Consider the following 27,923-nt stretch of genomic DNA (forward strand, 5'->3'; position numbering starts at 1 on the left):
TCAAATATAATTAAACTGCAGGGGAAGGGGAAGTGTTAGGAAGCAGGGGTGTGTCGCAGCCCCCTGTCCCAGCCGTTGCTTTCAGGGGGAAGCAGAGGCCACCTCTTGCAGAGGCAGCCTCATCCTGCCAACCCCAGAGGCTGAAAAAAGCGTGTGTTCAGTGTCTTCAGGTTTTCTTGTCTTTCCCACCCATGGCCCCGAAACACTTTCTATTTTTTAATGGAGAAAATCCCCACCTGAGGCTAACAGCATCACGCCTCGTTAATACTCAAATATCCCACCTCAGAGTCCAAGTCAGGGCTTAAAAAATACACGAAAGCAGCTCCAGCAAGAAACTTATTTTTTGCTGTCGCCTTGTGTCCTGGACTAGAGTGAGTGGTGGGGGTTTTGGGTAGCAGGGGAGGGGGCTACAGGGGTGGCCCCCTCAAAGCTCCCCTGGCTCCAAGTCGGACCCACCTCTGCACAAAGGCCGAGCCAATCAGCTGCATCTCTGCGATAATGTATTTAAGAAGGGACCTGGGAGGAGTTGTTGGACTTGTGAGGAGGAGTTGTGACATCTGCGTGAACACCAAGGTCAGTGGAGGAATGGAGGAAGAAAGGAGGGGGGGAGGTGTGCCAGAGCAGAGACCCCCCTGTATCCTGTGGTGACACAGCAGGGCTGCCCCCTCTGCCACCCATGAAGGTCTGTGGTGGAGCAGACACTGATATATGGGTCTGTGGGTGGCTCCACTTGGCCATTTAAGGTGGCTGCGCCCAAAGGAGGCCGGGATCCTGTGGGAAGAAGCAGCCCCTGCTGTTGTAGTTCAGCGCTGGGAGGATTGCAGCGTGCAGGGGGTGTCCCACGCTGGAGCAGCTCAGGAAGGGCTGCAGCCGTGGGAGGGAATCCAGTCAGAGAAAATTGGTGTCCTACGTTGGAGCAGCTAGGGAAACTCCGCGGCCCATGGGAGGGACTCAAGTTGGAGGAAAGCTGTGGAGGACTGTCTCCTGTGAGAGGGGGACCACACTGGAGCAGAAGTTCTTTCCCCCCACCGAAGATGGCAGCAGCGGCAGCACTGACTGCACCCCCCATTCCCTGCCCCTGCGCCGCGGGGGGAGGAGATAGAGATATCGGGAGCAGAGCTGAGGCAGGAAGAAAGGAGGGGAGGGGGGAAGGTGTTCTCAAGATGTGGTAATGCTTCTCACTGTCCTGCTCTCTCTGTCTGTTAAGTGTTGTTGATGTTAGTGTCTGTAATACTTTTTTTTTTTTTTCTTCTCCTAGCAAGTCTTTCTTTTGCCCATGACCATAATGGGTGATTCATCCCTCCCTGTCCTATCTCAAATCCCAAGCCTTAGCTTATTTTCTCCTTCTTAGCGCTGGGTGGGTGAAGGGGAAAGTGAGTGGCTGCGTGGTGCTCAGTTGCTGTGCATTGCTGGTAACTCCAGAGATTTACGGTCCCTGCAGGTAAAGGGACATTTTCACATCAGCTGCAGGCAGAGCACTCCGGATGACAGATCTCCCCACCCTTCCCGTGCAAAATGAGCACATTGTGGATTCGATAAGCCATTTTCTCTGGATGGATCAGTGAGTAAATAACAGCTTTTACCTTTTCCCCTTCCACCAAATACAAGCTGGTGGCACCAAGATGGCATTTGTCTAGCAACTGTCTCTGCAAACATGCTGTCTCACCCGACGTCCCGCCAGTGGGCCAGTTAAGAAGGACCTTCCTGTATTTCCCAAATGTCGTGTTTCTTTGAGCTCAATTAAATTCAGGATCAAAGCTTCCTCAAAGGGAATACATCACTGATCTCTCGTGCTCCCCTCCCGTGGATGCTGGGGGATGTATTTAAGGGACAAGACCGGCCAATCTGCTGCTGTGGGGCAGCTGGGGTTTGGGCACGGCTGAGTGTCCATCCTGCACCGTCAGGTCATCTGAAACCTGAAGGCAAAATTGCCACCTTGGCGGGATGAGCAGCGGGAAGGGCTTTGGAGAGGAGCTGGAGGCAGGGGGGGAGCTCTCGCACCCTGGTTGTACGTGAGTCCCGGCACGGCAGCTCTGCAGCCACCCCGGCCGAAGGCTCGGCAGCGGCCCCAGCAGAAAAGCCTTGACACGTCCCGGCTGCCGGGACAAAGCGTGCAGCAGTTTGGAAGTAAGTGGTTAACAACCGGCTGAGCTGGGAGCAAGGGGAGGCTCTGCCAGGCCAGCTGGACCCCTGCACCCACTGGGGAACTGAACGTGGGGCCTGGGAAGAAGCACACCCCGAATCTGGGCAGCTGAGCAGGCAGAGGACAACATCGCCGTGCAAGCCGCTTGGCAGGCTTGATCTTTGTTTATCCATCGCGGTGAAAATGCTTTATCTTCCGCCTGGGCTGCATTGTGTGAACAGTGATAAGAGGCGGTTGTTAAACAGAAGCTGAAGCTTATGTTCCCTTGGTCTCTGATTTCCAAGGTTACAAAGAAAAAAAAAAAAAAATGGGTGGCCGATTCCCATGCTCAGAGCCGGCACGGGCAGGCAGGAGTCCCGTGGGAAGGGCAGTGGGGCTGAAGTGAGGCTCAGCAGCCGGTTGGCATAAGTGGGGGCCTGGAAAAGGCAGGAGGAGAAAACATTGGGGGGTTTCTCAGAATTGCACGGTGGTGGCTGCTGGCTGCCGGCTCACTCCTGGAGAGGGTGAGCCAGGCTGTGAAAACTTCAGTAGTTTGTTAAGGTCTTTGCAAAGGTTGTGCTGAGGTGGGCTGCTCCTGCGCGGTGCCCCCACCTCCCCTGCCTGGGATGAGGGGCCTCCCTCCCTCCTTAGGAAGGAAGGAAGGGTTCCTTCTTCCCTTCCTCCCTTTTTCCCTTCTTCCCTTCCTCCCACTTCTCAGCTCTTACTATCTCTGACCAAACTGCAAATGGATATGCCATTGAAAAAAAGAGAAATGAAAGCAGGCCAGAGCCTGTGGTTGCAGAGAGCAAATACTCAGATTTGGGGGGCGTTTTAGCATTGGATGTATTGGAGCACTGGGACGGTGACAAGATGAGTGTTTGCTCTGATTTCCCCACCAGTTTTGAACTGTGTGGCCTGTCCACGGAGACGTCCGTGCTGAAGGAAGTGCCGGGGAGGAGTGAAACTCCGGGTGTCAGCAAGGAAATAACAAGAGGGAAATGCCCTGAGTGAAGGACTCGGAGGGTCGCCCGTGGAACGGCCACAAATCTGGTGTGTGAGACCAGTGAGTGGCAACTGGTCCTGGGGGTGGACAGGGACAGCTGGGCCTTTGGATGAGAGCTGGTTGTGGGCTCACTGAGAACTGATGGTGGCTGATGCACCCATGGGACCGAGCATCGTGCCACTGCGATGTACCCACTCGGGTGCCCCAGGGCCACTGGCAGCAGGACCATCTCCATGTCCAGGTAGCCATCCCTCCTCTGTCCTAGCCCGCAGGCGACTGGGAATGTGGTTGGCCGTGCCACGGTTGCCCATGGTCCGTCTCACCCATCCGTCCCTTTTCCCTCTAGGTGGAGTTATTACACATCAGATTTCAGCTCGCTCCATGTCTGGATGCGCTCCTGCAGCCGGGCAGACGATGAGGTCCCTGCAGCTCTGCCTTCATCCCCATTCCCCAGGCGCTTCCTGGGAATTTAATGACCTGAATTTAATAAATCCTAGTGTATCTTGCAGGGCTTATGCCTGCACGTTGCATGCGTGGGCCGGGAAGGATGTGCTTCGGGTGTGTGTGGGCAGGGGAGGGACGGGTGATCGCTCTAAATTAAATGAGAGCAATAATGCAGCGATGTACCATGGGCTCCGTGGAGCATCTTCCCTTATTTCTGCTTTACGAGCTTCTCCTCCTTCCTCTTACCTTGTGGTGCTGTTGGAGGGGAGGCAGGAAATCCTGCAGGGCTATTTTGGAACTCTGGGTTAATTAACTGCGTCGTTAAGGGGGCCGGGATTGACTTGGTGGCAGAGGGTTTGAGGGACAATGTGGGAGGCGTGGGTTCCCGCTGGGCTCCTTCCCAGGCCGCGGGGATGTCTGAGGTAGCTGGGGTTTGGCTGCGGGTGCCGGGGGAGCAGTCGGGGCCAGATTCTGCTCTGTGCACCACGCCGTGCCCAGGGGCAGGTCCCCCCTCGGGGCAGCGTGGCTCTTCACCTCCGTGACTTCATCTTGCAGGGTTAGCAGGGTCGCTCCACTCATCTTTTAAGTCATTGAAATGAATTTCTTTTGCTTTTTCTGCAACTCTGCATAAAAGAGTTGCACTCCCCGGTGCTCAGCTTGCTCCCCCACCCGTGACATTGCCTGCTCTCAGGGTCTCTTCCAGTATCTGGCACTTTGGTGCTTTTGAAGATTTAACATCCCACTCCCTCCCCCCACCCCCGGCATTTCCCCGTCGCTCTCAGACAAATTCCCATCCTCTCCTGTTTATGAGAAGGGGAAAAATCATTCAGGAGATAAAACAGCCGCCCCCGGCCATCACCCAGACCCCGCGGCGGGGCGGCTTGCTGTCGAGTTCAAGGGGATCCCCTGGGCTGTAAGGCTGTGTCCTTTGAAGTGCCTGACACACGATTTTCAGCTGTGGGACGATGTGAATCAGATGTGGTCCCTCCAGACGGCCGCCCAGGACGGGGCACGGCGCGGAGCGGGGCTGGGGGTGGCCACGGGGCAGCTCTGTCCCTCTGGCAAGGCGGGCAGGGATAGGGACACTGCAGGGGCTGGGCTGGCTGAGGGTGGTTTTGGGGTGTTTTTCATTGTGGGGGGGGGCCAGATGGAGGGGATGGGCTGGTCTGATCGCTGGCTCAGGACCCAAGCTCTAGGCAGGGACGTCTCTCTGGGCTGTGTTTGGTCTGATGCCTGTCACAGCGTCCTCCCTCATCCTGCTTTGCTAAACCCTGGGCATGTCCGAAGCTCCCAGCGTTACACCTAGAGCCTTTCCAAGACTTTCTGGGCTGCTTCTTCCCAGGTTTACCATTCCTGAGAGCCCTCCTCACCCTCGCTGCCTCATCAGGGCAAAAGCAAAACACCCAAAACTCTTTCCTCAAGCTCACTGATTGCGAACAGCAGCTCGCTCTTTGCCTTCATGCCTAAATCAGCTGAAAGCCATTAGGGAAACCGGGAACCTGATTTTTCCCAGGTGTCCCAGATGAGGTCTGGCCGTCCCTGCCACCTGGGAGAGACAATACACACAGTTACTGTGGGAAGGGAAGCCCGCACCATCTCTGAACACAGCCAGAAAGTCCCTTGCATGATACAGGTAGGACATCTGGGGTGATGACCTGCTCCTGGGGTGGTGGATGTGGTGGAGCACGGCTTGGGACTTGCTGGTAGCTCCAGCCTTACCTAGCTGGGATAAAGTGCTGCAGATTATGTTTGGGATGCTCGACGTGGTGAGTGCCAAAGCCCTGAGAGGAGTGTGGAAGGAGAGGAGCCCTGTGGGCAGATGGAGATGTCTGGGAGCTGGCTATGCCCCCCCCACCGCTGCTCTTTCTGCCCTGGGTGAGCAGGCAGCAGAGCCAGCCAGAAAGGTGTGAGCAGGATTTAGACGGGCTTATTCTGCAGGGGACCTGCACCCCGTACCCCGCCTGGCATGCCAGGATTATAAGGAATTGCACAAGAGGAATACAGAGCTGCCCTTGTCCCAGCCTACGAGCCCTGGCTGGTGCAAGCCCAGTTTGGAGGGCAACACAGGGGCACGCGGGGCCTCTCCCCAGCCAGGCTGGGGCCAAGGGGCTTCGCTTTCTCCAGGCACCACCACAATTCCCCTCCCTGGCCCCTTACTCTTGCTCCCGAGCCAGTGCCTCCCTCTGGGACGTGTCCTCAGGCAAGGGACAAAGGGGGAGCAATTCCCAGCCAGGATCGCTGGCGTGAGTCAAATTTCTAACTCAGATCCTCTTCCACTTTTTTTTTTTTTTTTTAAGTCTCCTTTCCCAGGCAGGAAATCAAAGCTCAGCTTGCTCATTAGGGGCTAACCAGCTGCTGACCAAAAGCCCCTCAAAACCCACCCCCCCCACCCCCACCCCGGAGCAAATGTTTTATTTGCTCAAATTGCTGCTTTCTCAGAGGAGGGGGAATGGGAGTCCTCCAGCCGGAGGCTTCCCACCAGCCGGGGATCTGCAGCTTTGCAGGGAACCAGCAGAGCAGGGGACCTCCGTTTCCAGGTCTTTGTCTTAACTATGGATCAAAGGGAAAACTTCCCGAAAGATTTCGGTATCTGACAGGTTCTTGCATATTTGAATCACTGTGAGAGATGGGGTTGGCCTTTCAGAGTTACTTGTAGGAAAATATTTTGATGCTTCTGCGTCGAGTTAAAAAAAGAAAACCCTCCAAAGTGCAAACGCTGCAGCCTTTTACACCGATGAGATAAAATGCTGCTCAAACTGATGTAAGCTCGCTGCCAGCTTTTTCAGGGTGAATTTGGCACGTTGGGGTTTTTAGTTCTTCTTCAACTGGTGTTTCCCCTCTCTCTCCCTCCCCAGTCCACCAGCATGGCTGCACCAGGATGAGTTTTCAGCTCACATGGGGAAGATCCGGCTTTGCATCCCCAGGGCCTCGATAACACCCTGGGAAAAGTCCCCGTTTGCGTTCTGCAGTTATGAAAACCAGACAGGGGAGCTTAAGAGAAACTAAAGGGGAAGTTTCGGGGGGGGGGGGGGGGGGGGGGGAGGCTCAAGCCTGAAATATGTCGAGCAGCTGGAGGGATGCAGGGATTTCAAAGGGAAAGCTGGGATGCCGATCAGAACAGGAGCAGGCGTGAGGCTGGGCTGCCCGGACCTCATTGCACTGGTGCTTACGGGAAAAGATGCAAGCGGGAAGGCACTTCTGTTTTTTTTTTTTTTTGTTTTTTTTTTTTTAAATCTATAACATTCAGCAGATATTTATAGATTTTTTTTTATCTCTTTAGTGCCTCAGTGCCACGAATAAAAGCATACAGTGCTTTTATGATACTTAAAGCAAACAAATAAAAACCACCGCTGGTTTCCAGAAAGGTTTTGAGCTGTGCGAGCGTGGTCACCGATCAGTCTGAATTTAATTAGGCTGATGAAACCGCTCCTGCTGTCTGAGTTGGTGCCGTTGTTGAGGGATTTGGCTCTTCACCATTCTTTCCTGCATAGGAGATGAGGGTTAATACACCTTGGAAGTGGGGGTTTCTCGGCAGCTGGACCAAAGCAGGGAACTCACGTGTGGTTTTGTCTCGGGGCTGGATCCTGGCTGGCGGTGGCAACGCCTGGTCTGAGTTTCCTACATCCTTGGTCAACGCCGGGTAAATCCCCGGTGGCCCTAAGTGCCCTCGGGGGTGCCCAGGACCCCTCTCAGTCGGCTCATGCAGCACGTGGGGCAGATCAGGCTGAAAGATGCTGCTGATCCCAGCCCCGCCGGGCTCAGTGGGCTCCTGGCCCTTGATGCTCAACAAAGCAAGAGGCTTGGAGGGACCAGGCAAGGCAGAGGAAAGCTCTCCCACTCCTGCCCGTGGTGTGAGCTCCGGGAATTTGGGAGACACCTTTGCACCCAGCCAGCCCCAGGGAGCTGGCGTTGGCCACTCAGGAGCCCCTTCCCAGCCCAAAGGCTGGAAAGTCCCCAACGTGCTTCCCGCAGGGCTGAGATGCTGAAATGACTCATCTCCAACTTGGTTTTCCTATGGATTAATTTGAGGAGCTTTCTTCAGCCCCTTCCCTCTGCGGAAGAGCCCCACTATCTGGGGTGACCATCCCAGGGCAGGAGAAACAGGGGGGCTTTAGAAAACCAGCCCCGTGCTCCCACGTGTCTCGGTTGTAGACAATAACCCAGCTCCTTTTGTAGTGGTTAGGGGTCATTTTGTCTTATTGCCCCTCAAAAAACGATGACTCCCCCAGATGTCCTCTTTCCTTAATTCACGGCAGCAGGATGTGCCCCCATACCCAGGCTGGGCAGCACTCCCCCCTTCCTTGCTGCAAGCAACAGCCTAGGTTGGAGATATTTCTTTTTTACTTTGTTTTTAAAATCCCTGTGGGTCTGCGAATCTCTCCCCTGTATAAAACTCTGCCATTCCTACTTTCAAACCGCAATGTGACTTGCCCATCTGCAGGGTATTAAATTACTTGAGGCTTAAAAAGCTGTATGAATCCTCGCCGACACCCCGGCCGATGCCTTGATCAGACAGGCATGCAAATCCCCTGCGTGCATTAAGTGAAGTGGTTTTTCACCCTGGCAGCCGGTTTGCATCAGTACCTTTCGGTGAAGTGATTTATTTTTTCCTTTCCCCCCCACCCACTCAAGGTCCTAGAGCAGGGTCAGTGAGGGAGGAGCATCCATCCCCCTGGCCCTGCCCGCTGCTGTAAGGCTGGAGTAATTCCGTCTTCAGGCACCTCTGATGCTTGTTTTGGTTAAACTGGGGTTTAAGGAGCCCTGTTGGCTCTGAACCTTCCTCTCCATTACGTACTTATCAAAATAGTTATAGATTTTTTTTTGTTTTGTTTTTCTTATTTTTTTCCCCCCCAGGGCAGCCACCAGTTTGTGGATGCCAGACGGTTACTGCTCTTCTTCCCCGAGGCTGAGTCACCCCAGGGGGCTGCGGACGCCCACGGGCTGGTTTCTCTTTGGTTTTGCTTTTAATTTGCTTTACTTTTTTGTTTACCCAGTAAGGTCAACCACAGCCAGATTTCACTGCATCAGCAGACTAAACCGCTGCATCTCCCTTCAGCGCTGGTGCTGTGGGAACTGGGATTTGCATTGCCTCGCCTCACCGAGACCCTCCTCAGCCTCTGTTGTCGGCTTTAATGCCCAAACACCCCCCAAACCCACCCGGCCTCCAACACCTCTCCCCAGCACATCGCTGCAACCCCTCTGCACCCCGTTTCCCTTTGACTTCTCATCACCCCACCAGCGATGGCTGATGACCACGGGAGGAGCAGCAGGGCAGTTACAGTCCTCTTTGTCCTCGGGCCAGCTCGCTGTCACTGCCTCCTGTCCCTGGGCTGGGTCATCCATCCTCTCCCACAGGCTCCAGCTCTCACCGCCTCCCCCCCCCCAAAACCATTTTGCAACGTGCTCCTCGTGCTCCCTCCTCACCCCGTGTCCATCCTCAGTGTGTGGCAGTTCCCATCCGTGCTGTATTTTATCTGGTGTTTCTCCAGACGTTAGGTAAACCGCAGATTTTTTTTCTTTTTTTTTTTAATCCCCTTGCCCTCTCCATTCCAACCTCATTTTCATTTGCATCCTCACATCCAAGGAGAAAGGAAAGACACCCTAGAAAACCCAGCAGCTTCCTTTGGATCACCTTGAAGCCCGTTGCTGCTTCCCAGCCCCCTGCAAGCGCCCGCACCGCTCCCCGCTTCCCACCCAGCTTCTCCTGGCTCCCATCCTCGGGGGGGCCACACGGGGAAGGTCTGCGGTCAAAAGCAGCCTCTGCCTTCCCATGCCCCTTCCCCGACCTCCTCTGCTTTTCTGCTCAGTGTTTCCTGCCTTATCACCTCCCCCAGCTGCAAAATCAGGCCCTGATTCAGCGTAGTGGAGCCCTGCGGAGGTGGCTACGGAGGGACCGGGGAGGGGGACGCCTTGTCTCCCCACCACTTCTCCATGTTACACCTCTCCATCCTGCATCACCTCAGGCTATGAAATAGGAGGTAAATATTTTTCAGCGAGCCGTCCCCATCACGTGCCCAGCTTTGGTGCTATTCCAGGCCAGGCACGTTTTTTTATATTACTGCATCCAGCCAAAATCCCGGCGCTGCTTGCCAGGAGCGTGCACGCTGCTCCTCCGTTCGTGTGCCTCCCTGGAATTGCCAGGCAGCCCGGAGCTGCCAGCACCCAAAAGAACAAGCCCGTGGGCACAGGACAGGGTTGGGAGCATCCCTGGAATAATGTCCCAAGGACGCCTCTGCCACGACCACAGTCCCATTTGTGCTGGGACCAAGGGGCGGGAGGAATTGCCCAGCACCATCAGGCCACCCCTTCTCCTTGCTTTTATAAAGTAAGGGTGCCACCCATCCCAAGAGCAAGCGGTGCAAAAAAAAAAAAAAATAAAGGCTCGCTGCAGAAACACAGCAGTGATGGGGAAACGCATGATTTCCTCCCAAGGGGGTAAATTCAGCTTGTGCCCGGGGACGATGCCCCTCTGTCCCCCCAGGCCTGGAGGCGCAGGTGAGCAGCCGCCCTCACCCGCTGCTGGCACCCTTTTCCCGTCCCTCCTCACCCCGCCGCGGCTCTGTCGTGCCGTATCGCGATAACCCGAAGCTGGGAGCTGGACCAGACGAGGCCAGGCAGCACCCTCAGCCCCTCTCTCGGGGTGATTTTGGGTAGGGAGCTCTCCCGGTGGGCAGCGACGAGCCCGGTTTCATTTCGCCGCCGACTGAAAAGCTGCGACACAGCATTTTAAGCCCAACGTGCAAACAGATCGATTTTTTCCTTCTTGCCAGTGTAGCAGAGCCGGGCGTGCCGAGGCCGTTTTACACCCCAGCCTTCAAATTCGGTGAAGGCAGGGTACTGACCGCGTGTATCTGGAGCAGCATCCTTCCCCGCATCCCCACCGCCTGCCCGGCCGATGCCGCTGCCTCGGGCTCTCCCGCCCCATCCCTCTATTTTGATTTTTTTTTTTTTTTTTTTTTTTTTTTTCACGGCATTTTGTTTCGGTCAACCTGGGGACAAGGCAGCGGGCGGGAGCGCGGGGTGGCTCTGTCATACGGGAGTCGCTTACGGCTCTGCCGTAGCACGGCTGAACCACAGAAACCAGGAGTGGCAGCTGGATATTAAATAAAAGATTTGACTTTTATTTAAAATAAAATGCTTTTATACATAGTCTTGAAACCACAGACTATAGGAACGCAACACTGATTATTCTTCGGCATTAGGTGGGGCAGGAGGTCCCTCCCCATTAGCGTTAACGCGGTGCTGGCTTAACGAACGGGGAGGCCCCGGCCCCAGGTATCGGTTACCAAGGGTGTTGTGGTGCAGCTCTGAACTCCCATTTAACTTAGATAAAGGTTTACTGGACTGAAATTTCTTTGTTTGGTTGTTTTTTTTTTTTTTTTTTTTGTTTGTTTCTTGGCTACTCCCCGTACTTCTTACAGGCATACTATAATTAATGCTGATACACCAGATCTATGCAATATTCTAGTTGGCTTGTGAGACTAGTTAAAAAAACTGTACAATTTTATAAAATTTGTGTTTTTTACATTAGTTACACAAAACCTATACTTCATAGACCTTTACTTCATATTGTAATGAAAAAGTTTGCATATCATAGGCAGAACAGTGACTATGCTGGTGAATACTAAAAGTGTCATAATACAATACGGTGTAAAAATAAAATAAAATTAAAAAAAAAGACAATATAAATGATTATCAAAAGGCAAGTTAACAAATAAAACCAAGCTATAACAGACTAACAGAAGATCATCTTCGAGGCCACACGCAATTATCTTCAAAGTCCTGTCAGGCACCTGTAGCAGTCCTGGTGCATGTAGTGTGAAAGGAGAGATGGCAGTTCTACTTACGGGTAGGACGACTTCAAAACAGGTCAAATGTACAGAATAAAAAACACAAAAAAAAAAAAAGAAAGAAAACACTCATGCATTAAACATGATAAATAGACTTCATATAGGTTAAGCCCTGGATGGCTTTACAAGAAGATGGCTTAGAGTTCTCTTAGAAAATTGGCTATTTTAAGTCAGTCAAATCTTATCCTGATCTGCCCATCAGATTCTGTATCTAAAGGCCAGTGGCACAATCCCCTGGCCCAGATACAGTCTTGTTATAGCAAATTAACAGAAGTGCTCATTAGTGCACACAGATTAACTGGTCTGGTAATGCAAAAATTTTCATGATAAAAAAAAAAAAAAAAAAAAAAAGATACATTTCAAGCTTACTTTATTAAGCAGCATATTTCAAAGAACAGCTTTTTAAAGTTAAATATTAATATGGCCATGGGGGGTTTCCTCTCGGTGTACAGTACGTGGGACTCACACCCAACCACTGGTGAGTTTGTAGAACATCTCTTCATCTAAACTCTCGTTCTGATCTTTCGCTCGCGTCGACAAGAAGATGTAGCCGCCGATGAACTCGTGAACCACTTTGCAATCCACCTCCGTGCAGATGAAGGACACCCGCACGTCATCTGCAAACTCCACCGTCACCTGGAGGGCAAAGTCGCAGGGGTTAGCCTCACCGGCCTCCCCAAAGGGGTTACTCTGATCTCTGCCCTTCCCGCCTGATTTTTCATTTTTGTTAACCCAGATGCTTTTTTCTGTGGCCTAAGCAAAATCCAGCGCTGATTTGGGCTCGGTCATCCTTACGGCTCCCTTCCAACTTGAGATATTCTAGGGTTCTGTGATGCAGTGATTATTGTTCAAAGGTTTAGATACAGAAATGCCTTTTATTGCTTTTCAAAATTAATTAAATTTTCCATTTGATTTATTGACTTAAATTATGATTACACCTTTTATTCTCCTGTGACTCTAATTACCCAGCATGTTTGCACCTCCCGGCAGTGAGCACGTGGCGACACTCAAGAGAAACAGATTTCCTGGATGCAATTTCTTTCCAGTTTTCCCCGCGAGTGTCTTCTGGTTTTGGAAGTTGAAGTTTGGCCGCAGAAACGCTTTAAGGGGGTTGGGGGGAGCTCGTTTCGGAGTGACTGAACAGACAGTCCGGTTAACTGATGCCTGTTATTTTTCTGTCCCCCCATCACTGACAGCTCTGCAGGAGGGACGGGGATTCCCAGCAGAGCGTCCGAGCCGAATAATTGGAATAGCGGGGCTTGCAACTGGGCCAAAACAAAGACTCTGAGGCAGAGGAGGGGCCGAATAATTTATCCAGCAACTCCTAATGAGCCGCAAACTGCAGGAAAACAGCCTTTGCATATCCCTGGCAATTTTAATTAGGTGTTCTGCCAAAAAGAAGCACAAAAATGTTGGTGCATCCAAACGTAACGGATGGGTAGAAGCCCATCTCAGAGCCTCGGGAAGTGCCTACGGTTGCTTTTCATTACTTACACAGAAGGCTGAGCTGTGCTGCAAATAAAGGGAATTTTTGATATGGATAAGGCCCAGTACATTTACGTTACTGGTGAGGATCGAGCCTGGGCATCGGTTCTGAAGTTTGATTTTATTTAGCTGCCGTTGAGTGGGTGTTCAGAGACCGGAGAAAATCGTTACACTTTAAGTGTGTAACCGGCTGTGTTAAAGAAAGATTCAATTTTTTTTTTTTTTTTTGTAATTCTTTTTAAGGGTCATACTCAACTCCACCAGCAGTGAGGACAAGCTCTACTAGATCTCCCAGGAGCGTGGCAGAGAAGGGAGGAGAAACGGTATCACATTAACACAGCTGGACGGGACACGCTTTAGGAAACGGCGACGGGGGAACCCGACTTTTAAAAACCTGACTCACAAAGTCGACTTAAAATAAACCCGAGAGCCCGGGGAGGGCGGCCGAGCGGTAAAAACACCGGCTCACCATTTTAATCTCCCAGTTCACGTTCCACTGCTTCATGTTGCTGAACCGCCAGGTTTTGACGGCATCGCCCGTGCTCGCGTCCATCCGTATCAGGCGGTTGTAGGCGATGCCGATCAGCTCCTCCTTCTTGCCCCCCTGGAACCTGCGACACGGCGAGGGATTAATAAACGTGCGCCCGCGATCCACGGCTGCGCGTGTTAACTTCAGCAGCCGAGTTAGCTTGTAAAATCAGTTTTATAAGGTTGAGGCAATTAATGCTTTTCATTTCGGCTCCAGTGCAACTTCCACGGCTAAGGGTATTTAATGTACGGTGCACCATTTATTCACGAAAATCCTCCCGCCCTGCCCGGCAGACCCACCGACCTCGCAATGAAATGCGTGATGCCGAACTCCGGCAGCGACTGCCAGGCTTGGATAAACCGCATCTTCGCCTCGATGAGGCTCATCTGGGCGACGTTCTGGTGGGCTTCCAGGATGCGCGCCGTGATCTGCGGGCGGCGAGACACACCGGCTTTAGGCGGGGGGGGGGGCTCGTTTAGGGGCGTCGCGACCGGCACACGCGCACGGGTAACGACTCGGGAGGCGCTTGGGAGCCGCCGCGGGGGGACGGGAGAATTTCTCCCCTGAGGTCTGATTTCAGCTCGAAGCCTGCGACCGCGGCTGATAAACGTGGAGCTGCTTTTTGCTTCGTGTCTCCAGACATGGAAAAGCAAATCTAGGTCTGAGCTGTCTGGAGGCAAAGAGTGCTCAGGCTCAGGATGCGAGCAGGCGGCGGGGCAAACTTCTGGTGTAGGGTTTCTACATAAATCATTGGGGACCATTAGAAAAACCAAACAGGGCCCAAGTTTCTCCGGGGCGGGGTGTGGGTTTTGTTAGTTTTTTTCATTCCTGCTCTCCAAACCAAAGGGGTTCTAGACTATTTTAAGTTTTATCTTAATTTTATTGTTGCTGTCACTTACCAAGTCTCTTACATAGCCTGGCTGTAGATGGCAAGGCGAGAAAAAAAAAAAAAAAAAAAAAAAAGAAAAGGAGGCAGAAAGAAAAAAAAGCGATCAGAAATATGGCAACAAAGCAAAGAAAAAGTGTAAATTAACTGCAAACCAAAGTTCAAGCCAAAAAAAAACCACATGCACAATTTCTTAGGCAGAAAAGCAGCCAAAGTGAACGTAAGGATGGAGAGGGGACAAGTGAGCAGAGATTTGCTGCTCGTGCCGGCCCCGCCTGAGCACCGGCGCGGTCCCAGCTGGCCGGCACCTTGGAGAGATGGTGGTTTTGCTCCTGAGATGGTTTTGCTCCTGCTGCTGGGTGAAGGGGAGGATGAACCTGCCAGCTCAGAGGAGAAGTCTTGTCCTCACGCTCCTTCCCACGCCTCTGCTCAGACTCCAGCCCAACTGACTCGCGGAGTAGGAAGCTCCCGAGCTCCCTACGGGCCGTTGGCTCAACGGCTCCTTTTATTTGAGCTGCGCAGAGGAACGATGGGGATGCAACAGGCGGCGGGAGGATAAGATGAGCCAGGCTTCCTGGGGGTGCACCTGCCCTCGCAAGCACCTGAGAGCTGTGAATACGCTTATTTTGGGCTGCGTTGTTTTTTTTTTTTGGTTTTTTTTTTTTTTTTTTTTTTTTTTCTTTTGACGTTTAGGATTTGGCACCCCCCCAAACCCAACCCGCCAACCCTACGCTGCTGCAAGGGCACGGGGAGACAACCACCACCCGAGTGGGGTCTGGGGCTGGTGTGGGACCAAGCGCCTCTATAAATCTACCGGCAGGGCCCGCTGCCAATTCCCATTTCGGCACCGTCTGTGGGCTGCGTGACCTCCTCCTCCTCCTCCTCCTCCTCCTCTTCCTCCTTCCCCCATGCCGGGGCGCGGAGGGACCCGTGCAGCTGAATTCCTTGCATTCCCACAGCCTCCAGCCCTGCCAGCACGTGTGCTGACGGCGAACATCCTCCGCTGCTGCAAGCTCTGCCTCTGGCCATGAAGGAAAAGCCTAAATCTGCTGTTTAGCCCATGTCTGTAGGGGACCCAGCGTTCTCCTTGCAGCCGCCAGCCCGGCGTGGAGCAGGGCGAGGGCTCGTGCCCAGCCCACAGTTCAACAGAGGGTATTTTTATAACGAGGATACCTGCATGGTAAGCAAGTTCTGCAAGCTAATATTTTTCCAGGTGCCTCCATTTCACTGAGTTCAAGCCTAGAAGGTATTCTATATGTAAAACCGGTATATTTATGCAGCCTCTCCCCCATCCAAGTGGATATAAAGGCTTATTCAGAAGAATAATAAGGGCTATATAAAATATAACTCCACTGCCAGGAAATCATCGTGCTGTGCCAATAAAAAGTTATATTTTTTCCTGCTTCTCTGACTTGCAGCCTTCTCCTGGGCTGGGAGAAATCGTATCTAGCCACAGCCAGCCTGAAGCACACAGGCTGTGAAGCTACAGCTGAACGATTAAGTCACCAAAAGGCCACGGAGCAATGCCTTACTTATTTTTGCCGCTATCCTGGCATATAATGTCTTTCAGAAAGGCATGCATTTATTTCCAGCGCAGAACAGTTCAGCCCTGTCATGCACGGATCGAATGTAGCGTGGAGTTCAAGCACAAGTCACAGCAACTCAAAATGAAGCAATGTTTCAAGGACTGGCATTTGGAAGTAGTGGAAAAGCAAAGAGGGAAATATGCAAACCACATTACAGCCAAGTCTGGATAAAGCACTGCAAGCAACTGCAACTCCGCTGATCCTGAGGATTTCTGCACAGACTCTGTGCAAGGGAAGGGGTTTTAATCCCAGCACCAGGGACTGATTTCATCTCATCGTTGCTACAGCTGCGCGGGGAGAGACGGGGGGCAGCTGACCCATGCTTTGCTGCACCGTCGCTTGCTATCAGCAGGGGCAAAAGCCACCCCCCTGTTTTGAACCACCCCCCGTGCTTTTCAAATAAACGTAAATAAATTTAAACTGTATTTAAAACAAACGGCTCCCCGCTGCCGAGGCTGTGTGCCTGCGCTGTCGCGCAACACAGAGCGTCACTGAGGTTGTGGGTGCCACCCCCAGGTGCTGGATCGAAACCACGCGCTTCAGTCGTTGGCATCTCATTTTAGTAACCGCGTGCATCCGATTAAGTGACAACATCCCAACCACGGAGTGTTAAACGCCGGCTGCCGCCGCAACGGGTGCACAGTCAGCCCGGTCCCCACCGCGCCGGGAGAGCGGGCGAGCACGTACCTGCTTGCTCTTGTACTTTTTCAGGTAGCGAGGAGAAACCAGACACTCGGGATTAATGTCGGTGGTGATCTGCTCCGGGATCAGCTGCGGGTCTGGGTTCAAATGCTGCATTTTCAGGAAGGAGAGGATGTTCTGCACTTCCACGCCGTAGGAGCTGTCGGCCATCGTCTTGCCCTTGGAGGCCAGGCGGCAGGCGGCCATCCAGCTGGCGTACTGCGTCTCCTGCCCCCCAAAAAACAGACCCGCGCCCGTCAGAGCAGTGGGGGGTACCCCCAATAAACCTCCAGGGAGCCTTTTTTTTTCCCTGCCAGCCCCAGGAGACTCAAGCATACACAAGGATGAGCAGAAACCCAGCCAAGGTGTAGGCTACAACCACGGGACAAAGCCGAGGAGGAGCGGGGGTTGATTTTCTACTCCATATTCACATACGTGCTCTGAACGTCGAGATCAGATGCATGTGAGTGCATTTTGTACTTTTTTTTTTTTTTTTTTCGTTAACACCAGCTACGCGGCACATGCGAGCACGAGCTGGTGGTGGGCAAAAAGTGAAGAGACGGCAGGATCAAGTGATAAACTCACATTGTCGCAGCGAAGCCAGATTTCATTCATTCCCTCCGCCACCGGAATCAGAAGTTTGATGTTAAACTTCTGACCAGAGATGTTCACATCAGGGGTAACTTCACATCCTGCAACGAGGGAGCCGGTGTTTAACAGAGTTGTGAAGAAGTATGCTTTAAAAAGGGATAAAAAACCCCCTCAAACAAACAACAAAAAGTAAAGCACTGCTCCTAAAGGGTGTCCAACAGCATCTCAGTGCTGCAAAGGTCTTACACCACATCTCCGATGGGATAAACACTCTACGTAGCAGGGACAAAAACTGTGCCACATGTCTCTTTTTCAAAGTGACAGGAAAAAAAGGGGAAAAAAGCAAGACCTGATCTGAAAGCAATGAAGCCAAAGCTAGCAGGCGCCCGCAGAATTAATCTCATAGATCCTGCCTGGCCTCGTGAATGAACCCGATGACTGGCAACCACCCTGTCTCCCTGAAATTTTCATGGAAGGTAGGAAAAGATGGCTGGATGGGTGCTGACTTTCACCCTGAAACCCCTATACATTATTTCAGCCGGGCATATTGCTGCTAGAGTCAGTGGTGAGGTGTGAGCACCCTGCTTTCAGTGTCTGGAGAGAACCACAAGTGGTTGTATAAACACCGGGGGGTGATGAAATGAACCAGCCAAGTTAGCCCAGGCGCTGCCTCGACGCCGCCTCCGAGATTTTTTAAAAGTGCCGTCACAGCAGATATGTCAAAAGCTCCCAAAAAGGTCCTGCGGGCCAGGCTTCGCTCTGACTGCGGCCCGAGGTCACTTGGCATCCCATCTGCTCCTGCCTCCGCGGGAAAAAAAAAAAAAACAAAAAAAAAACGAGCTCTCTGCAGAGTAAGAATGTTTAACTTGACATAAGAAAAACCAGCAGCTGTAGGAATTTAAAACCTCATGTGCAAGGCTTGCAGGGAGAGCTTGAGCGAGGCCGCTCAGAACCAGCAGCACCAGGGAGAGGAGGGAAAAAACTTAAAGGGAGAACGGTCTGTTCTCTCCAGCTCAAACTTACGCTCTGCTGTGGGAATTAGTTCAATTCTTTTGGGCAGCTGTGACAAAAAGGAGAACAGCAAGCTGTCGCCCCATGCTACTGGGGAGCTGGCAGCGGTCCCCCTTGGGGTCACACGTGCCACGCACTCACTTTCTAGAAGTTTAACTCTGTGCCATGCTATCAAACCCAGTCACCCTCATTCCTTTAAACGCGTTTACCCGAGATAAATCAGTGGGAAAGCAAGATGCAAGAGGAGCAGCCTATTACTGGAATAAAACGCAACGGCGCTTGCGCTTCTCTTACCTCTCAGGTTCATCTGGTGTGCAGGAGTCCCGTTGGATTCCTCTTTGCTTTTATAGCAGGAAATAGAGGTATCTTTGAAGGTGCACCAATACGGCTTGTAGCCTTTCAACGTCAGCTTCTTGGGCCTGCCAGACAGGTGGAGGGGCATTACATTTGGCTTAAGCTCCTAAACCAAGCTGCTGCACCGGGAAACTCCTTTCACCCTTGGAAACCCGGCGTCAGCAGCCTGGGGTATGCCCAGCCAGGGGACAGTCCCTGCCCGGGAGCTCAGCCACCACTCGCCACCCCTTCACTGCCACGCCGGGTCAGGAAATTGAGCTGCAGTTGCAAACTTGGACCCTTCAACCCTACGGAGGTTCCGCTAAGCTGGGGCAAGGTGGGGAAAGCTAGAGGACTGTATTACAAAAAGAGGCATGCCCACGAACCGCTGCCTCCGCCTGCCACATTAAACTGGAACCGTTTTGCTCGAGCTCTGAAAGGAAGCGGTACTTTTAAAAGACTTGTCAGTCAAGCGCATGCGTGAGTGCACTTGCTGTTTTCTTTTTTAAATACTCCATTTCACAGCAGAAGAGTTTCGGGTTTTTTCGGTGGAAAACACAGATTTTGCTTGATGGTGTCAAAGAACACGTGTCCCTGCAAGCCCGCAGCACAGCGAAGCGTCCGCCTGTCACGGTGACACCCTGAGCCTGCACATCCCACCACGAGCCCAAGACCTTCGTAGAGCTGCAAGTTTCTGATTTTTCTTAACCTTAACTCCTAATTTCGAAACCTTATTCAAAGGCTGTACCTGCAGTTTCTCACAACAACGCGCTTCCCACCTCTCCATCCCAGAAAGAGCTGCTGAACCCTCATCTGTAGGGATTAAATACGCGATGGCTCCAATCGCTTGGCCTCGGGGCTCTGCACTTTCGTTTCCAAGCAGAAGCGTGCTGGGGGGCTGCTCAGGGTGTGTGGGTCAGGAGGAAATTGGGGAGGTGGGGGAGAAACGCAGTGTCTGCCTGAACCTCGCTGTTCCCACACCTCTGATGGGACATCTGAGCGCAGGGCATCTGCTGCCTCCTCCTGCCGTTGATGGGTTTCCTCCTCCTCAAGCCCCGTGCAAACTTTACAACCACAATTCCCTTTGAAAGCTGTCTCCCACTACAGAAGAAGTCACCAACCCCCAGCCAAGCCACCCTACACGTGCAGGTTTTTCCATCCTTCGCTTCGCACCCTTCGCTAAAGATGCTTTAATACATCTTTAATGTTCTTGAGCTTTTTTGAGGGCTCCTTTAAATTGCAGGCAAGGCATTTCGGTTGGCACTGGCAGTAACCTGGCTGTCAGGGGAGAGAGAAACATCCCGAGTCTCTGCACATATAGGGACCTATATATAGGACTTATACGTGAGGCAGACTAGGGACATACATTGCAGCTCCTCCCCAGTTGAAGCGTGACAAGAGGCACGTCCAAAGCTGGGCCAGCTCCTAACATCGCATCATTTACGTTGGGTTTCTGGCAATCATATACTGCCTGGCTCTCATTTCTAGGAGAAAATGGCAATTCTGTGCTTCCCCGCCGCAGCAGGACAGCCTCCAATCCCAACCCCAGGGTTCAGACTTGCACCGGGCAAGGAACCGGCAGCTTCTCGCCGCTCCACCTCTTGGCCCCACCAACTGGCGCATCCAACTTACAAGCAATGAGCTCCCCGAGTCGTGCCTAATTTTACTGGCAAATAACCACGACAAAGGAAAGACCAAGATTTTTGTTTGTTCAAGGGAGGGAAAAAACACCCACTCAGATACAGGGCACAGGCTGCAGCCCTGAAACTTTGCCCTGGTTACGACAGACCACAAGCCCAGACGGACACAGAGACCTTATTAATTCGCCTTTGGAGAGGGAGAAAGAGTTTTTTAGAACAGAAGTGGTAGGCTCTGGCTCCGAAACCAAACAATTAATAAAACAGAGGCTTGTTCCAGAGCTATTTCGCTGCCTAAAGCTTTTCTTCTATATCCTATAGCTATGCTGTGAAATCTCATCATTATTTCCAGTTTCCAGAACTTTCACTGTAACCCTTGCTGCAGCAGGCAATAAATTGCAAAAGACAGTTGCTGCTGCCAAAATGTTACTCAAAGTCCAGACGCTGCCGTTCCCAGTTTCCACGTACCACCATCCAAGTCAAAGCAAAATTAAAATAACCCCTAAATCCTGAGTGATCTGGAAGAGGAGCACAGTCAGCTTAACCTGCTCCTTTTGGCAAGGAGAGGGGAGAAGACCGGGATCCTGGCTTGTTTATAATTCAACCAGCCTCTTGCAAACCAGAAGTATTTGAGCAAGGTTTCTAGGTTTCAATTCTAACTTTATGATCGCTTGATTATCTCCTGGGCATTAATTGTGTTAAAAGAAATATCCCAGCACACGCTGCTGGCTGTGGGATGCAGCAAGCTCTCCCAGAGGGATGCGTACGTGGCGATAGCGGGGAAACACCCTGGGCTTTCTATTTAAGAACTGATCAACTTCAGTATCAAATATATCGAATAGTGTGAAATACTTAGTGACTGTGCTGCAGGACAAAGAAATAAAATGTTTTAACAGCAAGAGAGCACAGATGCCGAGCTGTGCTGTTACACAGCGATGGCTGGGTGGCTTTTCACACGAGATAACATAGTGGTGGCAGCAAGATCTTAAGCCAGGAGATGAAAAAAAATGGATATTAGGCAGTAGGACCATTAATTATTCATAGACATTACCAGTTTCACAAGCACCTCTTCCCATCAGCACTTACTTGAAGACTTTAATGTAGTCGGCGAGCTCTGGGATGGAAGTGATGTCACCCTGAAAATAAAAGATTGTCCCATTCAGCAGCCTGCCCGAGCAGGGAGTCATGAAAATGCTCCCCAAAAAGCCCCATCCACTTCACGGGAGAAGCAAGCAGAGAAAAATCTATCGCACAGAAGTGCTGTTTGGAAAGCAAAGGACAAGGTTTTATTTTTCTTTGAGGAATTCCTGCTGCCGCCGGAGCCAATTCCCACCCGCGAGGTCACCGGCGGTCACACCGGCTCGTGTTCGCACAGGGCTTTTTCTCCTCCCTTAGTTATTTCCTTCTGCTCCAAAAAAAAAAAGGAAAAGATGCTGCTCTGCACCTCCACGGAGGACTGGGGAAGGGCTTTCTGACAGTCTAGAGAGGTTTTTTCCCCCCGCCCCGCTTTTTTAATATTGGGTTTATCTTCACGTTTTGCATGAGGAAAATACACAGGGTGTCACCTGCAGTTCTCATGAGCTCGAACTAAAGGGTTGTCAAAGGACAGAAAAAGCAAAAACTGCTCCAACAGCTTCCAGTAGCAAAACAGTTTACTTTCCGTCTGCAATGAGCAATGCTGTTTATAGATACCAAGGGGAAAAAAATGCAGAATCTAAACAAACAATCCAGTAATTGCCCATTATCCATATTCAATTACTCGAATGCATCTGGAAATGGCTACTGCTAGCAGCCCCTACGGAGAGGGATGGAGTTTTTTTGATGAATCATTGTCGTCTTTACTCCTATCTGGCAGGGACTGTTCCTTAGTACTCTGCTTCAAATCTTGTTTTGCAAAGAAATTACAGAAGATCTCTTGGCGATAAAAACTTGTCATTATGACTGTTGCACTGAAGCAGCGCTGCTGTCCCTGCAGCAGTTCGTTAATATTATAAATCTCTGCCGTTATTAATGCTAGTTAAGCAGGCTAAGTATGGATGTTAACTTCAAAAAGACCCTTCGTAAACACTTAAAAAAAATATATGAAGTGTAAGACTGGAAAATTTCAGGGATTTTAGGGTTTGAACGAACTTACAATGAAACTCGGAGATGGTATAAATGTGCAAAGTGCCTGGAAAAGCTGTGCTGTGCCAAGTCTGACGGGACCTACTCCTTTTTTTGGCAGTTTAATTTTTGGGCTTTACATTTTTAAAGGTGGAAAACCCTTGTTAAAACAGCCTATCAGAAAAAAAAAAAAAAAAAAAGAAACCTCTGAAATCCAGTCACAGCCCACTCCAGGCTGAAATCCAGGCTAATAAAAATAGGATTTCATAAGCATAAGCTATTTCTGAAAATCATGGCAGCTGTTTTTGGTGCTGTAAAACTTTGCCATGAATTAGAATTGGTGGAAGAGAAACCTCAGTGTGAAGGATTCAGTATTTTGGAAAGTTGGTAGTGAGAACAGAAACCAAATGAATTTTAATTTAGTTTTCCATTATTTCATCAGGAGGGTGGCTTGGTGCAGGGAGGTTTCAGTAAGATCCTGGCTCCTCCACGACTTCTCTAACAACGTTTGGTCTTATGGTGCCAGCAGGAAAAAAACTGTATTGCACTTGATTCCTGCAGCAACGCAGAGCTGGGCACACGGGATGGGCTGAGCTCTCCCTGCTAAATTAACTGCAAACACCCGAAAAACAGAAGGTGGTTTTACAGCTTAAATGAAGCCTTTGGTTCAACACACGTGTGTGCTCAAAGAGGTTTTTATGCCGCTTTGGGCCCAGAGCAGAGCTCCAGCTTGGTGCTGGCCCCGTGTTGGACACTGCCAGGGTCCCCTCGCACCAGACCTACCCCACGGTATTTAAAAAGAAAATACTATTTTTAAGAAAATATTATTGGGGTCTATGTTTTGTGTTGCTTCACTGGGCTGGGGGCAACTTTTTCAAGCTGTAAGAGCAGAAATAGGAAAAAAGGGAGAGGAAGGAAATAAAAAAAGGTTGGATGCCCGGAAAAATTCCCAGCTTGGGATGACTATTCCTGTCTTGTGCAAGGTGAGGAGGGGACGTGTGAGCCACCCCGCCACCGCCTGCCTGCAACCCTTACCAGGATCGTCGACGTTTTGCCGCCTTCCAAAGTAATTTCCAGATCGGAGAGGGCAGCATCCACCTCATCCACCTCCTTGTCGCTGTTGTTCAGGTGGTTTTCCGAGGACATGATGGACAGCTTATTGATGTGGTACTGCAAGGCAAAGTCACAGCATTTTCACCGGGATGCTCCTGCGATCTGCCGGGTGCCGCGGGCTCCCCACAGCACAGCCGCCGCCGCGCTCGGGAAGCGGCGTGGAAAACGGGAGCAGAGGCTGGCAGGCACCGAGACCCCGGCACGGCCGAGTCAGGCACGGCCAGCTTGGCTGTTTTCAGCCCCAAGGAGTTGGTGTTACGAACCCTGAAGGACCACTCTGGACCCCACAGGGCAGGGCTACTCTTTTCGCAGCATCGCGGGCTGGGTGAGGTTGGAAGGGACCTCTGGAGATCATCTGCTCAAGCAGGGCCACCTACGGCCACTGTCCAAGACCACATCCAGTTGGCTTTTGGGTATCTCCAAGGATGGAGATCCCACAACCTCTCTGGGCAATCTGTGCCAGTGCTTGGCCACCCTCACAGTAAAAAAAGGTGTTTAGTGATGTTCAGGGGGAACCCCCCCCCCGTGTTTCAGTTGTGCCCATTGCCTCTGGTCCTGTCACTGGGCACCACTGAGAAGAGCCAGGCTCCATCTCCTTTACAGTCTCCCACCAGGTATTTATATACAATAATAAGACACCCCCCCCCCCCGAGCCTTCTCTGCTCCAGGCTGAAGAGTCCCAGTTCCCTCAGCCTTTCCTCAGAGGAGCAATGCTCCAGGACCTTCATCATCCCTGTGGCCCTTCAAAGGACTCTCTCCAGTATGTCCATGCCCCTCTTGCACCGAGGAGCCCAGAACTGGACCCAGTACTCCAGGTGTGGCCTCACCAGTGCCAAGCAGAGGGGAGGGATCACCTCCCTCGACCTGCTGGCAATGCTCTGCCCAGTGCAGCCCAGGACACCCTTTGCCTTCTTCACCCCAAGGGCACAGGGCTGGCCGATGTTCAACCTGGCGTCCACCAGCACCCCAAGGTCCTTTTCTGCCAAGCTGCTTCCCAGCTGGGTGGCCCCCAGAATATACAGGTGCCTCGGGACAGGACTTTGCCCTTCCCCTTGTTGAACTTCATGAGGTTTGTGTTGGCCCGTTTCTCCAGCTTGCTGAGACCCCTCCGGATGGCAGCCCGGCCCTCTGGCATATCAGGCACACCTCCCATTTTGGGAGGAGGCATTGCATCTGTTTTTACCCCAGAAAACCAAAACATTCATAAAATCTCACACGAAGGCCCACACCCAACCCACTCTGGACTGCTCGGAGAGATAAACTGAGTCTTTATATTTCCGTTTTCACTCATTTTTCCTCCTAGGAGGGGCTCTAGGACCAGACAGCCTGGCTCCTGACGGGGATATTTCTGCATCCTACAGCGATGGGGTGCGCCAGACCACACGTAGTAAATGGCCTGCCATCCATCTTACAGAAGTCAATAGCAGGTGTAGTATTTATGCCAAATCACACCGAGTATTTCATAAAACAGATAAATAAAGAATTCTGGGAAGCCCACAGATTATCACCAGCTGCTTGGGGGGCAGCGCGCCAGAAACGCACAGTTCAGTAACCCGGTGTACTTACTGGGGTTTTGTAAGAAGGGCAAAGCTGAAAGTTAAGATAGACATAAACATGTTTGGAAAAAGAAGGCCAAGTTCCTTTTCAGATCAGCAGCAAATATTTAAATTACCTTATAAACTCAAGTGAGGATTAGGAGACAGGAAACAATCTGGCTCCTACCAGCACGAGGAGTCCAAGCTCCCATCGAAGACAAGGTGAGGCTTAAAACACCAGTTCCAGCAGATTTCACTTACCGTGTTAACCAATATTCACCAACGGAGAAGTCTGCAAAGCTACAAAATCAAGTTTAACTAACGCTGTGAGCGTCTCGGGCTGTCTCTTACCTGCAGCGCCGCAAACATCATCATTTCTTCCTCCGTGCACTCGATCTCCTCCAGCAGAATAGCCCACTTGGACTGCTCGTACAGCTGGTTGATCCTGATCGCGTCGTACTGCGGCACAGCACAAAAACACGGACCGGTTGTAAAACGTACGAGCCCGGTTCAAGACAAACCACTTCATCTTTCACTTCAACCGAGACCGAAAAGCCTCTGCCACCGAAGCAATCCTTGGAGCATCCCTAGCAATACCTAGGGATGATGCCTGCACGACCGGTTTCAAAGTTGTGGAGGATTTACCAGCACAAAAGCACATCAGAGATACAGGCATCCTTCGCTCAAAGCCTTTGCTTGGCAGAGGTAAAGAAAATAAATAGCTCCGTACCTTTGGATTTAGGTCAAAAAAGCTGTAGTACTTGAACCGGAGCAGCAAAGCTTCGTTTTCTTTCACCTCCTGCTCCATAAGAGATCGGGATGAATCCAGCCATCTGTAAATTGTCAAAACGGGATAACACACACACACAAAAACCTCCGGCGAAGTCGCGATGACGCTTTCAAGAATGTCATTTAAAACCGCATATTTAAAAAAGAAAAAAAAAAAAAAACAAAAACAAACAAACAAAAAAACCCAACAGAAAACCAAATCCTTAACTCACCCTTGGTTGATTTTGGCTTTATCGAGCAGCGCCTGTGGCTTGTACATTTTTGCTAAGGACTCCGGGGAGGTGACGGGCTGGCTGACGGCCAGGATGCCCGGGTTCCCCTCCGACAAGGCGCTGTCACCGAACCAGGCTGAGGTGGGTGACAGGGGACTGCCGTCGTGAGCGTCGTAGGTCGGTGTCATCGTTTTGCTATAGAGTCCTGGGCTTGAATATATGTTTCCTACCAGTAAGAGGAATAAAGACCGGGAGTTAGCTCACAGCCAAGCCCTGCCTGCTCCCAACCAAGCCAACTCAGACACAAACCCGAAGCCAGCGGATGAAAAACCTTCCCTTTTTTTACCTTTATTTTTTTTTTTTTTTCCCCCAGAATGGGAAAAACGCCACACTGCTTGTTTTCCCATGAAAATCTGCCCCTCTCAGCTCTTCTCCGAGAGCAAAACTGAAGGAAAACTCATTCCAGCCCATAATCCATGGGAAAAGGTGCAGGTCTCCCACACTGGGAAACGCCTGCCCCCCGTGTTTTTGCAGCACCTGGGACGTGAATGGCCCCCAACTTACCGGTATTACCTGTTGCTTAAAGATTTTGGAAGTCAAAAGTATTAGAGGAGCAGGAAAATAAACTAAGGGCGCAGACAAAGAGACCAGAGGCAGAGCACAAAAGTCCTACTGAGATGGAGCTCACCTTTGACGGGGCCGATGTAAAGAATATCGGTGCCTATAGAGAGGGAAAGAAAGGAGGGAAGTGAGAAGGCGAGAGAAAGTCACCGGGAGAGCAGGAGAGGACAGAGGCCGAAACTGGGCGTTTTTGGAAGAGGGCAGAAAAGCACAGGTGAGGTTTAACCATCCAAACGGCGTGTTTGCAGTAGCGCCGGTGGACTCGGCAGGCAAAGCAACCAAAGTGACTCCACGGTTATTTTATTCGCGTTACGATAAACAGCCGGGCACGGAAACGCTGCATTTCACGGACGGAAAAGCTTGCTGAGATGGCCAAACGAATTTGGGATTAATATGCTGAGCAAGTGGTGCGATTTGCTGCAAAACTGATCCTGAAGCACACATTACTCCCAGGCCTTTTAAAGCTTTACAGCTCATACAGACTCAAAGCAGACAAAAAAAAAAAAAACCTTTTAAAATCACAAATTTGAAGAGAAGAAAGCAGACCCAGCTTGGTATCTCATACCCCAAAATAGCTGAGCGCTAAATAGTCCCTATTCATCTCACAGGAGAATTGATTTTTACATTAAGAATATAAAGTCCAGATTTTCACAATAAGGGAGGTGCAGCAACCGTATCCTAATGTCAGTAATTCCACTGCGTACGTGCACCAGGCAATGAGATCAGCATCATTTGCTGGGCATCAATCTGCACACCAGTACCTAGAAGGACCAACAGCAAACTGGCTTTTTGGGAGAGAGTTGCGTCCTTTTTAAACCACGAGCCTATTCAGCTGTGCATTCGATGCACCCAGACTCCACCTCCGAGAGCACTGTGAAGGGTGTTGAAGGCGGTGAGTGGCAGGGTTGAGTTGCCACAAGCAAGGTCTTCTGTGCCACCTCCTGCTGCTGCCCTGGACCACCACCTCGGGCCACCCTCCAGCCCCTCACTCCAAACAATCCCTCCTCCCGCCACGGCCAAGGGCCGACAGAAAGCTGAGCTAAACATCTGGAAAAGTCTAAGACCAAAACAACAGCAAAACCTTTCCATACTCTCATTTTTTTTTTTTTTTTTTTTATGATGGGTACCTCAAGGAACAGTAAGAATGGTTTGAATCCGCAGCATCATACGAATGAGAGCCAACATCTTGGTTAGGAAACTTAAAAATGATACGGAAACGTGACTCTGTACTGCTTGACAGGATGGAAAATATAAATGAAAACTGTCCGTTGCCATCAAACAAGAAAAACACCTGGATACTTTTAAAGCTCCTGCGAGTTATGCTGGCATCCCAGTCTGGATTAATGATCTGGGGGACCAGTAAGTACTGTGAGTACCTGCCGTCAAGACAGA

At 51.2% G+C, this 27,923-nt stretch overlaps 1 protein-coding gene across 4 annotated transcripts in view; it reads right to left on the minus strand.

Annotated features, from left to right (window-relative positions):
• Nucleotides 1-10,669: 10,669 nt before the first annotated feature.
• Nucleotides 10,670-27,923, minus strand: part of FERMT2 (FERM domain containing kindlin 2) — a 51,467-nt gene continuing 34,213 nt past the window's right edge. Inside the window, exons 4-16 of one of the 4 annotated variants that reach the window (XM_042799095.1) lie at nucleotides 26,599-26,631; nucleotides 25,911-26,136; nucleotides 25,640-25,742; nucleotides 25,261-25,368; nucleotides 23,297-23,431; nucleotides 21,245-21,294; nucleotides 18,483-18,607; nucleotides 17,172-17,278; nucleotides 16,593-16,814; nucleotides 14,333-14,353; nucleotides 13,737-13,861; nucleotides 13,374-13,515; nucleotides 10,670-12,055 (exon numbers count right to left, since the gene is read on the minus strand). In XM_042799095.1, coding sequence (XP_042655029.1) covers nucleotides 11,882-12,055; nucleotides 13,374-13,515; nucleotides 13,737-13,861; nucleotides 14,333-14,353; nucleotides 16,593-16,814; nucleotides 17,172-17,278; nucleotides 18,483-18,607; nucleotides 21,245-21,294; nucleotides 23,297-23,431; nucleotides 25,261-25,368; nucleotides 25,640-25,742; nucleotides 25,911-26,136; nucleotides 26,599-26,631 — 1,571 coding nt within the window. In that variant the 3' untranslated portion in view covers nucleotides 10,670-11,881. The remainder of the gene's footprint in view (nucleotides 12,056-13,373; nucleotides 13,516-13,736; nucleotides 13,862-14,332; nucleotides 14,354-16,592; nucleotides 16,815-17,171; nucleotides 17,279-18,482; nucleotides 18,608-21,244; nucleotides 21,295-23,296; nucleotides 23,432-25,260; nucleotides 25,369-25,639; nucleotides 25,743-25,910; nucleotides 26,137-26,598; nucleotides 26,632-27,923) is intronic. The other 3 variants (XM_042799097.1, XM_042799096.1, XM_042799098.1) reach the window with 3 other exon arrangements.

Source organism: Tyto alba, unplaced genomic scaffold, assembly GCF_018691265.1.
Source record: "Tyto alba isolate M040663 unplaced genomic scaffold, T.alba_DEE_v4.0 Super-Scaffold_29, whole genome shotgun sequence".
NCBI lineage: Eukaryota > Metazoa > Chordata > Aves > Strigiformes > Tytonidae > Tyto > Tyto alba.